Below are 16,464 nucleotides of genomic sequence, written 5' to 3' on the forward strand. Positions count from 1 at the left end.
GACCACGTCCGCGATCTCGGCCCAAATCTTTCTGTCGACCCGGGGTGGAGGTTTCCCACGCCCACCAGGAGTGCACCTCCTGGACGAGGGCCTCATTTGCCTCGTCCGAAAAGGGCTTTGCCCCCTGCATCATGCACACTAATTTCACTGTCTGATGATGACTCTCTCTCTCTCTCTCTCTCTCTCTCTCTCTCTCTCTCTCTCTCTCTCTCTCTCTCTCTCTCTCTCTCTCTCTCTCTCTGCCTTATGCGCATGTGTGGATGACTCCTGACCTCCCAAAACGCGGGAAAACCTGTTTACCAAAAAAAAGGAAATGCATGCGCAGAAGGCCATTGCTAGGGAAGTTTTGCCTTCCACATCACTGAGGTCCGTTTTGCATCGCTGGGCTGAAAGTTGCGATCCTAAAAATGGGCGATCATCAAGGCTGGAACGTCGCCCATTTTTTGGGCCCCAGCGATCTGAGTGGAAAGTTTAGCCCAATTGGAGTATTCAGATGTGCAACAAGATGTCTCCCAGTCTTATCTAGAAGAGAAAGAGTTACAATAAATTGCATTTGATTGGGAAGCCAGTGCTTGATGGGAACGTTTAATGTTTATTAAAGAAAATAACTACTGTTGGTCAGCATTAACATTAAAGGGTCAAGTTATTATACAAGTTCTGCTCTGACTTACTGTACGGTGTAATACACGGCTAGCAGAGATGAATTACAACTCCTGTTCCACATTGCACAGTGACTGTGTTCACTGGCTTCTGAATGGTCGGTAAATTTTAATGACTGTGAATGGGAGCCTTGGCTCTCGCACAATAAATTTAAAGCCCTGATCTTATTTCCAGGCAGTAATCATGTGGGCCGAGGCGGACAGGAAACCATCTAGTCCTTTGCAGAATGAGGCCCAGGAGTTAAAATCTCCTAGGTTTCATCGACACGGATCCCATCAGTCTGTCTTGCCCCACCCTCTGACCTGGTGGAAAGTGCTGGCAGGCATCCTGCAAAGGATTGACCCCTGCAGTCAGTTAAGTGGTTAGAAGAGAATTTGACACGGCTTCAAAATCAGTGTAGGAGAGGAAAGTCTGGGACAGGTGGGGCAAGGAGGGACACTCCTGTTTCTCTTGGACCAAAGGAAAAAAATATAAATAACTTGCCTTTCTGGATCTGTTGTCGCCCCGGATCCGCAAAGTTGACCTGGTGGGGAACCATGTCTGACAGGGTTAAAATGTGCCCATGTTTTTTTTAATAAGATAGATTGATCTGCTAAACAGCTTGGAAGCTTGTTAAAGTTTGCTTGGCACTGGACTGCAGTTATACTACAAAGGGTACATCCCAAATGGTACGAGGGGGAGGTGATTGAGCATCACTGGCTTTCGTGCAGCTGATAGTCAAATTGCTGAATTTACCACCTTAATACTCGTGGTTTTATATATTTGTAACTGTTTCACAGTAAGAAACTGTTTCACATTAAAACAAAGATGGCAGTGTAACTGAGATGGCCATTTGAGACCCTCTTCTGGAACATTTGTTTCATTTTGTGAATCTCCACTTGTCTGTTTTTCCACTTGCAAGTTTCTGAACAATCTACTGCAGAGATTGCACCTAATGTATATTGCAGTAGTTTTGTTTCCAGCAGACATAGAATGCTTGGCTACATGTGGATGTAATGAAAACAGTAGATATGACTACATGGGTCAAGATGAGAAGATGGATCTGACATTTTTTTTCTCTTTGAATCTTTGAAACAGAAAATTATCTCAACTGCAGAATTCCAATAGCCATCAAGCAGACCCCGTACCATCAAGCTCTCCTAAAGAAAGAGGGTCTGCATCTTCACCAGAGGTAAATAAAAATCAGTTGCAAAGTGTAAAATGATATACAGATTGTACTCAATTGATAGCCCCTAGCTGTCCAGGTTTGTGTGGCATTAGAACTTGGTAAACTATATTGGTTGTGGTTCTCTCTGAAATAAAGAAACCACGTAATACATCAGTTAATATTTTGAATGTCTTCCACAGATGAGATCATTTAAATAGATTATACTTGTAGGTGAAGGATACATTTGTAGCTGACTTTGGACTTTTTAAAGAGAAGACCTTAAATGCCTTCTGTTAGTGTACCGAAGGCAGCAATTGGCTGACAGTTTTACAAAGATTAATTTTGTGCCCTTGCTGGGATGCTGTAAAAGTAACACTGAAAAACAGCAGGTTTCAACTTTGCTTCTGCCAGTTTGTTTACAATTTTTGATTTCTGCACTGTTGAGCAGCAAATAGCTCTTGGGATAGATGAATAGGAAAATAATTTTATGGAAAAAATGGAACACCTTCATACTTGAGAACAGCCCGGAATGCGCGGTCCAGATGACTGCGGAGTGTGCTGTGCCCCCACCCCCCACCCCCCCCCCCCCAAAGTTGGAAATCGGGGAAACTGACACAACTTGAGCTCTTCCGTAGTAATTACATTGTTAAATTCTCCACTCAAAGTTAAATCCAAAGGGATTAGGTGAAACTTGGATTTTAACAGCGTATTGAGTGCTAAACAAAAGTTGCCTTGAAACTAATTTTAATTTTGTGCAGTGTCAAATTTATCCATTTGAATAATTTAAATTTTTAAGAAACTTAAATTATTCATTATTTCACGTTTGCCTTTTCCCCATGGGAGCCCTAATCTTTGTTTTGATTTCTCTAACGTAATTTTTCAAATTGAATTTTAAGAGCTTACTCCCCTGTTCGCTGTCTGTGAATTCTGCGTCTTGATTTGCTGCTTAGACAGCCTGTTGATGTCCCAGCTGCTCGTACTAGGGTATCCCCACTATACTCTGTTGATTTGAATTGTGCGTCGGAAAACCCGAACTTCTCAGCAGAGATCGCAGGATCTTAACGAAGCTTACTTCAGGCCTTTGCTTCGCCGCTGACCAAGTTCGAGGCCAACATTTATATTGACATCGTGAGAGGTGTTTCTTTAGGTACAGGTAGAGCGTCCGGAAACCTTGGGACCGAGGCCATTCTGGATTTCAGGTATTTCTGGATTTCGGAATGTCTTTCCAGCGTCCCGAATCCAGAAACGCCCGGGCCAAGGTTTGAGTATTTTCGGATTTCTGAACGTCTTTCCTATGTTCTGAATCTGAAAACGCCTGGGCCGAGGTAAGGGTGCTGGGTTGGGGGGGGGGGGGGGGGCGGCGGCGATGTCGCTGCGGGTCAGGGGTCGGCGGTTCTTGGTTTGGCAGCAGTGGGGGTGTCGGTGGAGTAGTGGTCGGCGATGTCGCTGCGGGTCAGGGGTCGGCGGTTCTTGGTTTGGCAGCAGTGGGGGTGTCGGTGGAGTAGTGGTCGGCGATGTCGCTGCGGGTCAGGGGTCGGCGGTTCTTGGTTTGGCAGCAGTGGGGGTGTCGGTGGAGTAGTGGTCGGCGGTGTCGCTGCGGGTCTGGGTCTGGCGGAGGTGCTGCGGGTCAGGGTTCAGTGGTTACAGGTTCGGCAGCGGCTGGGAAGAACCCGTGTTGAATACCTGCAAAAAAGGTAAGTTAAAGTTTGTATTTGTTAATTCTTTTTCAGCGATTTTAGTAAGTAAGGGTTTTGTGAATTTTTATTTTTTGGAGGTGTTTTCCCCAAATAGTGGAGTGATTAGCAGTAATGTTGGCAAAAAATACTGCTATCACCGTTTAATAATTAAAAAAATGTCCAGATTACGGACGACTTCTCCACGGATCAACACGATGTCCAGATTTCACAACTTTCCAAATTTTGGAATTTCGAATGCTCCACCTGTACCTTTATGACTCCATTACACCATTCCATCTTGTGATAGACTGTTTGAAATATTGGGCCTATTTTTACTGGAGAAGAGATTTGAGGTTTTTAAAATTGTGATGGATATTTATTGGATGATTATGGAAAGACTAAATTGTTGGATAGTCAACTATTATAATGGGTCATCAATTTAAAATTGTCAGTGAGGAGAGGTTTTAGGAGTAATTTTGTCCTTAATGTAGAATGATTTGCCACATTTAGTACATTAGGCAGAGATCAAAACATCTCTTAAAGGATGATCAGATGAATTTGAAGCAGAGGAAGATGCAGGACTGGAGTCAGTGGGCTTATGGTCGATTGCCTATCCCCAGAAATGGAGATAAGAGAAGAGTCGGAAATGGATCATGTGAAGGCAAGGGAGGGGTTGAAATTGGAAGCAAAGTTGATGAAATTTTCCAGTTTGCGACGAGCGGAAAAAGAGGCTCGGCAGGGGACATGAGTAGGACTGAAACAAAGAACGTTCAGTGTAACCCGTGAGAAGGCAGATATGGCTAAGACCCATATGGGGTTTCCATAACAACAACTTTATTTGGAAGAAATGAGTGGAGTCAAAGGAAAAATTTTTCAATTGAAGAACAAGTTCAGCCAGCAGGAGGGTGGTGGTGGTGGACAGGGACTGGTTGGGGCTCCGTTGAAGGAAGAAGTGGAGGGTACTTAAGCCATCCTGGTAGGGGATGGAGGTGTAGAGCAATTGGACATCCATTGTCTCCTTTCTCCTCGCCAGCCTCCCTTCAACGGATCATCCGCCACTACTTTCGCCATCTCCAGCGTGTTGCCATCACCAAACCTATCTTCCCCACCGCTTTCACCATTTCAAAGAGACTGTTCCGCCCTGAACACTCTTGTGCACTGCTCAATCGTCCACAACACCCGCCCCCCCCCCCCCCCCCCATCCCTCGGGACCTACCCGTGCAAGCGCAGGACAAGAAAATGCTGCCCATTTTACCTCCTGCCTTCCCACCATCCAGAGCCCCAAGCACTGCTTCTAGATTAAACGGCGATTTACTTGTATTACTTTCAATTTCGTATACTGTAATTGCTGCTTGCGATATGATGGTCTCTACATTGGTGAGACCCAACTGCAGATCGGGTGATCGTTTTGCAGAACACCTCTTCAGTCCACAAGTGGCCCTAAGCTTAGTTACTTGTCACTTTAATTCTCTGCCCGAATTCCACTCTGACATCTCTGTCCTGGGCCTCCTACATGAAGCTCGAGGAACAGCACCTCATCTTTTGATTAGGCGCTTTACAGCCTTCTGGACTTGACTTGAGTTCAACAATTTCAGATCATAACCAATGCTCCTTTTTTTTTTCTGGCCAGCAGTTGCTGGTAATGATTGGTACTTCTGTTTTTGTCATTTTCAGCTCCTCATTTTGGTTTATTTTCTTGTCCCATTATTGCTCCCTTTTGCTTTACGCCATCATCCCTTTTGTCATTTCATCTCTTGTGCCTTCCATCCCATCATATACCTTCACTTTTGTTCTTCCCCAACCCCACCTGTCCCTGCCTCTACTTGCTTAAAACTTGTTGCGTCTCTAACTATTTCCAGTTCTGATGAAAGGTCATCGACCTGGGATGTGTTAACTGTTTCTTCCTTCACAGATACTGCCTGACCTGCTAAGTATTTCCAGCATCTGTTATTTTAGATTTCTAGCATCTGTAGTATTTTTCTTTTGTAAACTTTATAACCATAGCCTTTTTCCAACTCCCTTAATCATATTCCCAAGTAATCCTCACCATAGCTCCATCTTTTGCATTGTCAACATTAGTATTTTTTTTTTACTACTTGTGAGAATTTTGCTTGTTGCACAATGTTGGACTTTACTGTTTTATTTAAAACAGAATTACAAACTTTTACTCTGATAGCTCAGCAAGTTTATTCGGCACAAAAGCAAAATACTGCTAATTATTCATTATCCAGTTGTTCCATGCTTACCCACTAGTCTCTTTTGTAACTGAAACAGCAGCTACAATTGGCCCTGGTTGTCCATTGGGAAGGGAAGGACAAAATTAGCTTGGATTCCAGCTTCTGATTGCTGTTCAGTGATGCCTACTAGAAGTGCATACAGATGGACTTGGGCAGTATTGTGAGGCTCCCCCAAGGCCAAATAAACTATTAACATTCATTGTGCAAGCTCTTGAGTCATTCTTGGACATCCTAATCTCAAAATTACTCTCTGCGAGTTTGTAGTTGAGGGAGAAGAGAAATGGCTACTCTCATCTGTTCATTATGGCAAGCAAGTTCAAAATGTTAGACCTAAATTTTAAATTCACAACATGGTCTAGCCCTTTGGTGGCTGTGGGAGGGTGTATGCTTTATACTTGCTTGAATCCTCATGGAAGCAACAAAAATGGTCTTGTGTATTCTGATTCCTTGATCTAACACCCTGTGGGTATATCGTACAAAGAATCCTTCCAAGATTGCACCATCCTCTCTCAGCTAGTTATTGAGCAGATGATGACTGCCCAAATGCGTATGGCTGTTATAGCATCTAAAGCATAGCACTTGAATAGTACAGTCCATTGCTCCATTTGGCAAGTTCCTGATTTTTGGCTGGCAGTGTGCTTTTGCAAGGATGATGCGCTGTTCCTCTAACCAGTCTGTTTACTGTCCACGGAAGTTCTAATTCCATTTACCCACCCTGTTCCTTAGTCTCTCCACTTCAGATTTTGATCACTGATCAGGCTAGCTCTGACCATTTACTTGTCTTACCACCCGATGTACTTCCAATCCACCACTTGGGGAAAAAAAAAATTCTTCCAACTCCCTCACCAATTTCTCTTTAAAATCACAGCTTTTCATTTTTTTCTTCTGTGAATGTGGGTGTTAATGGTGTGGCTGGCACTTTATTGCCCATCCCTTGTTGCCCTGAGTAGCTGGTGGTAAGTGAACTGTTGCAGTCTGTAATTCTTTGTAGTGGTTTGATACAATTGAGTCCTGTCTTGGGCCCTTCAGGTTTTTATATCCAGTAATTTTTTTTTCAATTGAATTTCAAATTTTCAAACTGCCATGGTGGAATTTTAACTTGTGTCCTCTGAATTACTAGTCGAGTAACGACCACTATACCACTGTACCCATTTCCTTGGTAAAGTATTGTCGAGATTTATGAGAATCTCACAAAAATGTCACGTGCAACTTTTTATGAGCATCTAAAGCCTAAATTGGGAATCTGACAGTGTTTGGAAATATATACTGCATTTTAATTATCATGTGTTGGGGACAGTATAGATGTTATATCCATATAGATATATGGGGTTTCTGTTCCTAAGTGAGTCAAAAAACTACTTTTTTCATCCATGCTATCCCTTACCTTCTGCTCAATCATCTCACCCTCTTCATCTATCATTTAAATTTCTAGTTGTGTACTGCCCCCTGCCCTCCCTCTTTCCTCCCCCCCCCCCCCCCCCCCTGTGTTCACACAAACTTCTTACCTTAACCACTGTCCTAGCAATTATTTTGATATTCCATTCTAGACTTGGGAAAATGTTGGAGTCCATTATTAAAGAAGCAGTAGCAGGACATTTGGAAAAGCAAAATTCGATCAGGCACAGTCAGCATGCATTTATGAAGGGGAAGTCATGTTTGAAAAATTTGGTGGAATTCTTTGAGGATGTAACAAACAGGGTGGATAAAGGGGAACCAATGGATGTGGTGTATTTGGATTTCCAGAAGGTATTTAACAAGGTGCCACATAAAAGGTCACTGCACAAAACAGTTCATGGGGTTGGGGGTAATATATTAGCATGGATAGAGGATTGGCTAACTAACTGAAAACAGAGTCGGGATAAATGGTTCATTCTCAGGTTGGCAATCAGTAACTAGTGGGGTGCCATAGGGATCAGTGCTGGGACCCCAACTATTTACAATCTACATTAACGACTTGGAAGAAGGGACTGAGTAGCTAAGTTTACTGATGATACAAAGATGGGAGGAAAAGCAATTTGTGAGGAGGACACAACATCTGCAAAAGGACATAGACAAGCTAAGTGAGTGGGCAAAAATTTGGCAGATGGAGTATAATGTTGGAAAATGTGAGGTCATGTCTTTAATTTCTTTCTGCCAAAGTGCAAGTTATTATTTAAATGGAGAAAAATTGCAAAGTGCCGCAGTACAGTGGGACTTGGGAGTACTTTTGTATGAAACCCAAAAGGATAGTATGCAGGTACAGCAAGTGATCAGGAAGGCCAATGGAATCTTGACCTTTTATTGCAAAGGGCATGGAGTATAAAAGCAGGGAAGTCTTGCTTACAGGGTTTTGGTGAGGCCACACCTGGAATACATCGTGCAGTTTTGGTTTCCATATTTACGAAAGGATATACTTGCTTTGGAGGCAGTTCAGAGAAGGTTCACTAGGTTGATTCTGGAGATGAGGGGGTTGACTTATGAGGAAAGGTTGAGTAGGTTGGGCCTCTACTCATTGGAATCAGAAGAATGAGAGGTGATCTTATCGAAGTATAAGATTATGAGGGGGCTTGACAAGGTGGATGCAGAGAGGATGTTTCCACTGATGGGGGAGACTAGAACTAGGGGGCGTAATCTTTAGAATAAGGGGTTGCCCATTTAAAACTGAGATGAAGAGAAATTTCTTCGGGTTGTAAATCTGTGGAATTCTCTGCCTCGGGTGTGGAAGCTGGGACATTGAATAAATTTAAGACTGAAATAGACAGTTTCTTAAACAATATGGGGAGAGGGCAGGGACGTGGACCCAAGTCCGTAATCGGATCAGCCATGATCGTATTAAATGGCGGAGCAGGCTCGGAGCCGTATGGCCTACTGCTCCTATTTCTTATGTTGAACTCCCCTAGACCCATCTCCTCCAACTTCTCTGCTATCTTATCCTCGTTCAGTCTCCGCCTTGACAAACTCTTATCCACATTGATAATCACTCCCTTGATCTCAGTCTTTTCACTTGAGATTTTGATTACCAAGGTGAACAGTGACCACTTCCTTGTGGTCCTTGCATTCCAGACTCCTCACTCTGCCCCTGGAAAAAGCTCCAGCTCCTTCACTAATTCTCTCAAACTTGCACCTTCCTCTCCTGGCATTTCACCCCTCCGTACCTCTGCTACCACTGAACTGAACAACTATCTCCTCTTGTATGTTGCCTTAAATACCTTCACACACTCTAACTCAATATCTCACATCCTTGCTGTTCCCCTAGTACGTGTCCCATCTCCACTTCAAGGGCAGCATTCTTGACGAGTGGAAGATCTAACTTGCCTCTAACAACTTACACTTAATGCACCTTGAGACGTTTTACTATGTTAAATCACTTCACAGGAGTGTTATCAACCAAGCGTCATGAGATATTGGGGCTGATGGCCAAAAGCTTGGTCAAAGACAAAAACAAGATGCTGCTGCTGGAAATACTCAGCAGGTTAGACAACATCTGCGGAGAGAGAAACCAAGTTATCGTTTCCATTTGGCGATCTTTCGTCAGAATTGGGAAAAGTTAGAGATGTAACCGGTTTTAAGCAAATACGGAAAGGGGGCAGGGGAGGAAAAAATGAACAGGGAGGTCTGTGGTGGGGTGCAAGGCAGGAGAGATTAAATGACAAAAGAAATGTTTGCAAAGTGACGAGAGATGGTAATAGGACAAGTAAAGAAACAAGAGATGGGGCTGGAGGTGTAAATGGGAATATCGATCAGCTGCTGCTGAAAATAATGGCAGAGGATCTGATCAAAGCTGAGGTAGAGATTCGGCAGCTGAAGGCACGGCTGTCAATGGTGAAGTAATTAAAATCGGATGTGGAGGAGCGCAGATGAGGGTTGTAGGGCTGGAAGAAGTTGGAGATGGGGAGGGCCGAGGCCATGGAGGGATTTGCAAACAAGGATGAGAATTTTTTACCAAGAGTTTATCCAGGAGCCAATATAGGCCAGCAAGCACAGGGCTGATAGGTAAATAGGACTTGGTGCGAGTTAGGCAGCAGAGCTTTGGATAACTTTGTTTACAAAGTGATTATCTGCATGAACATTTTTGTGTCCTTGTGCACGTGGTCGGCCCAGCTCCTTTTTGCGATCTCCCTACTGTGCACTTGCGCTGAGGCAACTGAATGAATGGTCTTGATAGTGACAAAAGTCCATGAGCTGGATGTGCGGATGGAGGAGGCAGGAAGAGGGGGTTTAAGAAGACTGCAGCAGAGAAAAGAAGCTAGGTGTTAACTTTACATTCCAGGATGTTTCTGGAGTAGTGAGCAGTTTTGGCAGAGGAGAGTAGTACCCGAGGTGGAATTAGGCAATTTTTGTGATTAATGGTGCTTTGTGGTCTGGCCAAATTTGGTGATGAATGTCTAAATCAGTGGTCAGTCATTTTATATTAACGTTTGCTTCCCATGGATTTAAGGGAATGGAAATGAGGGCTGTACCAGTGAGCATGACCAGGGTGAGAAAGTAATGGTTTTAATGGGGACTGGAGCATCAGTTGTGGAGGTGAGGCCCTCCTAACTCCCTTCATGCACACTCCGAGCTCGTCTAGTCCGAGACTCGCCTCCTGCTCCTTTGACTCTATATTCCCACCAAACTGCTGACTATCCCAACAGCCCTTCCTGGCTCCCATGTTGGCTGATAACAGTTCCCTCCGCTCGGGTACTGTTTCCCCATCTCTTCCAATCTGCCATCATCACTACCCTCCTCAAAAAAAAAACATACTCTCTGGAAATTACCATTCCATCTCTAACCACCTTTTGCTCAAGTCCTTGAACGCATTGTTGCCTCCCATTCTGAGCCCATCTTTCCTGCAACTCCATTGTTGACCATCCAATCAGGTTGCCACCCCTGCCACAGGGCTGAAATGGCCATTATCAAAGTCACAAATTGCATTCTGTGAAAATGACCATGGTAAACTATCCCTCCTCATTCTTCTCTCCTTGTCTGAAGCCTTTTACACGGTTGACAACACCATCCTCCTCCATCGCTGCTCCTCTATTACCCAGCTGGATGTGGCTGCCGTCTCTTGGTAGCCTGAGAATTACCTGCAATGTTTTCTATTCCCATACCGTTGCCTCTGCAGTCCCCCAATGATCTAACCTTTGATCCCTTCCTATTTCTCATCTACATGCTGTCCCTTAGTGACATCATAAAACATGTCAGGTCCCACATGTACATTGACACCCAGCTCTACCTCTCAACCACTTCTCTCGACCCCTCCACCGTCGAATTTGTCACGCTGCTTGTCAGATATCCAGTATTGGGTGAGCAGAAATGTTCTCCCAATATATATTCGAAGAACAAAGCCATTGTCTAAGGTCCTCGCCACAAACTCCATTCCCTAGCCACCATCGCCATTCCTCTCCCGGCCACTGTCTGAGGCTGAACCAGTCTGTTTGCAACCTTGGTGTTCTACTTGACCCTGAGCTGTGCTTCCAACCCCATGTCCTTTCCATCACCAAGACAGCCTGCTTCCATCTCCATAATATTGCTGGTCTCTGCTGCAGCTCCAGTTTATCTGCGACTGAAACTCTCATCCATGCCTTTGTTACCTCTAGACTTGACTATTCCAATGCTTTCCTGGCTGGCTTCCCACCTTCCACCCTCCGTAAACTTGAACTCATCCAAAACTCTGCCTTCCATATCCTAACTCTCTCCAAGTCCTGTTTAACCTTCACCTCTGTGCTCGCTGACCTACATTCGTTCCTGATCCAGCAATGCCTCGATTTCAAAATTCTCATCCTTATTTTCAAATCCTTCCATGACCTCGTCTCTCCCTATCTCTAACCTCCTCCAGCCCTACAACCCTTCAAGATCTTTGCACTTCTCCATTTCTGGCCTCTTGCATATCCTTGATTTTCTTTGCTCCACCATTGGCAGCGTGCCTTCAGCTGCCTCGGCTTTAAGCTATGGATTTGCCTCCCTAAACCTCTCCGCCTCTCTACCTTCCTCTGTTCCTTTTAAGATGCTTCTTAAAACCTAGCTTTTGACCAAGCCTGTCCTAGTATATCCTTGTGTGGCTCAGTAGCAAATTTTATTTTGTTTGCTCCTGTGAAGTGCCTTGGGATGTTTTACTTTGTTAAAGGTGCTATGGAAATGCAAGTTGTTAAATATGTTTATCAGCAATTGAAACTATTTCCACTTCAGGTATGCAATATTAGTATTGGAGACTAAGGCTTTGTCCTACACTTCCAGCACTGTGTGTTAATCTCAATTTGAGAAAAACGGCTATTGCATTAGTGTGACATAGCTAGCAGGTTTTTATCCCATCAACCTGACTGCATTCAAACCCAGATCTCGCATGAAAGGACAGTGTAATAGCCCACTTCACTACCCTTTCAGCGAATAATAATTTGATGTGGGTGTGATTTGTCTGCAGGTAAAGGAAAATTGCAGCAAAGTGTGCATGCTATGGCATAATTTTCAGAAAATTAGCTTGATACTTGGTAACCTGGATTAATTGCAAGAAGGTGGATACAGTACTCAGCTTTGAAAACATTTATCTTTTCAAAAACTTATTGAACAGAGCTTAATATTACCTTTGATGTTTTTACAGAAGCGATCTCTGCCATCAGATTTCATTGACCCACTAGCAAGCAAGAAGCCCAGAATATCTCACCTTACCAATCGTGTGCAGCCAACCTTTAATGGTCATTTAAATCCCTCCAGTGAGAAAACTGTTGTTGTTACTGCCCCAGTTGCTCCTCCTCATCCTCCTCCTCCACCTCCTCCCCCAGCACCACCACCTGTGCCACTTCCAGTTTCTATTGCTCACACTGTAAATTCTAACTCCAATTCCCCATGCACACCTGAAGAAAGGGGAACTCAAGATATGCCAGTTGATGCTATTGGTCAAACTGGTGAGGTTTATGAGGACCAGCAAGAAAAGCTTACCTCTAGGACTACAGTGGAAAGCCCATCACACCAACTGGAGTGCTCAAATGTCATCAACAAAGACTGTTCTTCTCACGGAAAATCAAAAAAGAAAGCTAAAAAACACAAAGACAAGGAAAGAGAAAAGGAGAAAAAGAGCAAGGAGAAGAATGATGAGGAGGATAGCGGAGAATGCAGAACTGAAATTGAAGATCAAAAAAAACCCATCAAAGATAAAGAAGCCAATTCTGATTCAGGTATGCAATTATTGGATATTAGCGCTTAAGCACAATAAGAGGAACACACAAGTTTTGTGTAGGATTGCGTATGTAAATCTGAGATGTAATTTTGTGGAAGATATGCATTAGCAGGTAGTATTCCAGGTCATTTTGTGAAATGCAGAGGAAAAACTGGTATTCGCTAAGTCCCAAGTTTTTTTTTTATTCATGGGATATGGATGCTGGTGGCAAGGCCAGCATTTATTGCCTATCCCTAATTGTCCTTGAGAAGATGGTAGTGAGCTGCCGCCTTGAACTGCTGCAGTCCATGCAGTAAAGGTATTGCTACAGTGCTGTTGGGGAGAGAGTTACAGGATGTTGACCAGTGACAATGAAGGAACGGCGATATATTTCAGAGTTTGGATAGTGTGTGATTTGGAAGGGAAATGGAGCTTGTGGTGTTCACATGAACCTGCTGCTCTTGTCTTTCTAGGTGGTAGAGGCCGCGGTTTTGGGAGGTGCTGTCAAAAAACCTTGGCGAGTTGATATAGTGCATCCTGTAGATAGTACATACTGCAGCAACAGTGCATCAGTGGTGGAGGGAGTGAATGTTGAAGGTAGTGGATGGGGTTCCAGTCAAGTAGGCTGCTTTGTCCTGGATGGTGTCAAGCTTCTTGTGTTGGAGCTGCGCTCATCCAGGCATGTGGAGAGTATTCCATCGCACTCCTGAATTGTGCCTTTATAGATGGTGGAAAGGCTTTGGGGAATCAGGTGAGCTACTTGTCTCTGACCTGCTCTTGTAGCCACAGTATTTATGTGGCTGGTCCAGTTAACTATCTGGTCAATGGTGACCCCCAGGATATTGATGGGGGAATTTGGCAATGGTAATACCGTTGAATGTCAAAGGGCAGTGGTTAGACTCACCCTTGTTGGAGATAGTCATTGTCTAGCATTGGTGTGGTGCAAATACTACTTGCCACTTATCAGTTCAAGCCTGGATATTGTCCAGGTCGTGCTGCATGTAGACATGGACTGCTTCATTATCTGAGGAGTTGCGAATGGAACTGAACACTGCAATCATCAGCAAACAACCCCACTTCTGATCCCATGATGGAGGGAAGGTTATTGATGAAGCAGCTGTAGATTGTTGGGCATATGACACTGCCATGAGGAACTCTTGCACCGATGTCCTGGGGCTGTGATGATTGGCCTCCAATAACCACAACCATCTTCCTTTGTGCTAGGTATGATTCCAGCCAGTGGAGAATTTTCTCCCTGACTGCCATTGACTTCAATTTTGCTAGACTCTCAAGTGCTGCCTTGATGTCAAAGGCTCCCACTTCAGCTCTCTTGTCTATGTTTGAACCAAGGCTGTAAAGAAGTTTGGAGCCGAGTGGTCCTGACTGATCCCAAACTGAGCATCGGTGAGCAGATTATTGGTGAGTCAGTGCCACCTGATGGTACCTTCCATCACTTTGCTGATTTGACAGTAGACTGATGGGGCACTAATTGGCCGGATTGGATTTGTCCTGCTTTTTGTGGACAGGACATACCTGGGCAATTTTCCACATTGTTTGGTAGATGCCAGTGTTGTAGCTGTATTGGAACAGCTTGGCTGGAGGTCAGTGAGTTTTTTTTAAATGACTTACTTATATTCTACTCCTTTACCCATTCTCTTTATATTTAAAAAGAATTCCTACCATTTGCTAAAACCATTGCTCTGGGTTTAGGCAAAGACTAATATGTTTCAAAGTTACCTCATTTCACACAGATTTTGTTTAATTTATGCATGCAGACATGCTTTATTTTAGTGAAAAGCTGATTTGGACACACTTGGCTGTGGGAAGGCATAGCCACAGCATAGTCATGGGTTTTATATTCGTAGTGCTGTTACATCAGCATGCTTAACCTAATCCTTGGATTTGGAAAATGAGCTACTCCATCATTATAGTGGAGGCATAATAGTTATAGGCGGTACTTGCTCCCTTCCCTTCCTCCCCATTTGACTTTGTGTATTAAAAATCTTGTGTAGCATGCGCTTCCTGTCCACAAACAATATTCCCTGTAATGTTTTTTTCTGTTAATTTACAATGGAAGGCTCTTGTGTATATACCACTATAATACAAAACTTTGTTTCACAGTTACTAGTAGGTTCTCCACACAGGTCAACAATTATGGGCTGAAAATTCCGGCCTCGCCTGGTCTGTACGAAGTTTGCACAGACCTAGCGAGGCCTGGCAAAAGCCGATTTTCGGGGCACGATGCGTTTGTGCCGAAAACTGTCTTTTCCAATCTGTCAAGATTTCTCTAGGCTGATCCTCCGCATCCCCGGGCGAAGGACATCCACACCTAGAGAGATTGGGCTATTTACCCAACTCTTGCCCAGCGAAGGTCTTTCATACTTTTACACCTGGAAAATCATCATCAGGCAGACCCTCTGAATCGAGGAAGACTTGAAGTGAGTTCTTTGGTGGCTCAACAGTCCAATCTGTCACAGGTGGGGGAAGGAGCAAGTCATTGAGGGAAGGGCTGGGTGGGACAGGTTTGCCGCACGCTCTTTCCACCGCCTGCGCTTGTCTCTGCACACTCTCGGCGTTGATTCTCGAAGTGCTCAGCGTCCTCCCGGATGCACTTTCTCCACAGGGCGGTCTTTGGCCAGGGACTCCCAGGTGTCAGTGGGGAATGTTGCACTTTATCAGGGAGGCTGAGGGTGTCCTTGTAATGTTTCCGCTGCCCACCTTTGGCTAGTTTGCCGTGAAGGAGTTCCGCATAAAGCACTTGCTTTGGGAGTCTCGTGTCTGGCATGCGAACTATGGCCTGCCCAGCAGAGCGGACCATGTGAGGTCAGTGCTTCAATGCTGGGGATGTTGGCTTTGACGAGCACGCTGATGTTGGTGCGTCTGTCCTCCCAGGGGATTTGTAGGATCTTGCGGCGACATCATTGGTGGTATATCTTCAGCGACTTGAGGTGTCTACTGTACGTGGTCCATGCCTCTGAGCCATACAGGAGGGCGGGTATTACTACAGCCCTGTAGACCATGAGCTTGGTGGTAGATTTGAGAGCCTGGTCTTTGAACACTCTCTTCCTCAGGTGGCCGAAGGCTGTACTTGCGCGTAGCTTACTTTTACCAGCATAAGAGTTTTAAAACATATAAAAATTAAATTTAAATACTCTCTTGTATTTAAAAACCCTATACATTAAGACATTTTTAATCCGAGTAAACTACAAAACTTACCAAAATATATTTTTTTCTAAAACACTTAATTGCATTTAATTTCAATTAATTTTAAATTTGAGGTGTTTTATTTAATTTTTTTGCGTTTTGATGTTTTTAGGGGGTTATTGTACAGGTTTAGCGTCCAAAATCCATGGCCCGGTTTCCTGATCAATCTGTGGTGGGATCGTCCGGAATCTGGAAAATGTTCTGAAATCTGGACCAGCAGCCCCGACCACCTTTCCCCCGCCCCCCCCCTTACCTCGGCCCAGGCGTTTCCAGATTCGGGACTCGCACAAACGAAAGAGTTCCCATTTTTCTCAATGAGAATACTGCAGTGATTGGTGGTCCAGGCCCATGTGTCTCCAGCATGTGCGTACGTACGCTGTGCAGCGAATTTAGGCCTCTGACCGGAATCCTATGTTCCTCCGGCACTCG

The 16,464-nt window shown here is 44.3% G+C and overlaps 1 protein-coding gene across 4 annotated transcripts in view; it reads left to right on the plus strand.

Annotated features, from left to right (window-relative positions):
- The window catches only part of ell2 (elongation factor for RNA polymerase II 2), a 208,711-nt gene that overhangs the window by 126,147 nt on the left and 66,100 nt on the right, over positions 1-16,464 (plus strand). For all 4 annotated transcript variants that reach the window (XR_011593816.1, XM_070884734.1, XM_070884744.1 and 1 more), the window contains exons 7-8: positions 1,738-1,831; positions 12,277-12,850. Coding sequence is in view for 3 of the 4 variants with exons in the window: in XM_070884734.1 (XP_070740835.1) it covers positions 1,738-1,831; positions 12,277-12,850 (668 nt within the window). In the remaining variant the exon portion in view is untranslated. The remainder of the gene's footprint in view (positions 1-1,737; positions 1,832-12,276; positions 12,851-16,464) is intronic.

This window comes from Pristiophorus japonicus, chromosome 1, assembly GCF_044704955.1.
Source record: "Pristiophorus japonicus isolate sPriJap1 chromosome 1, sPriJap1.hap1, whole genome shotgun sequence".
Classification (NCBI taxonomy): Eukaryota; Metazoa; Chordata; class Chondrichthyes; family Pristiophoridae; genus Pristiophorus; species Pristiophorus japonicus.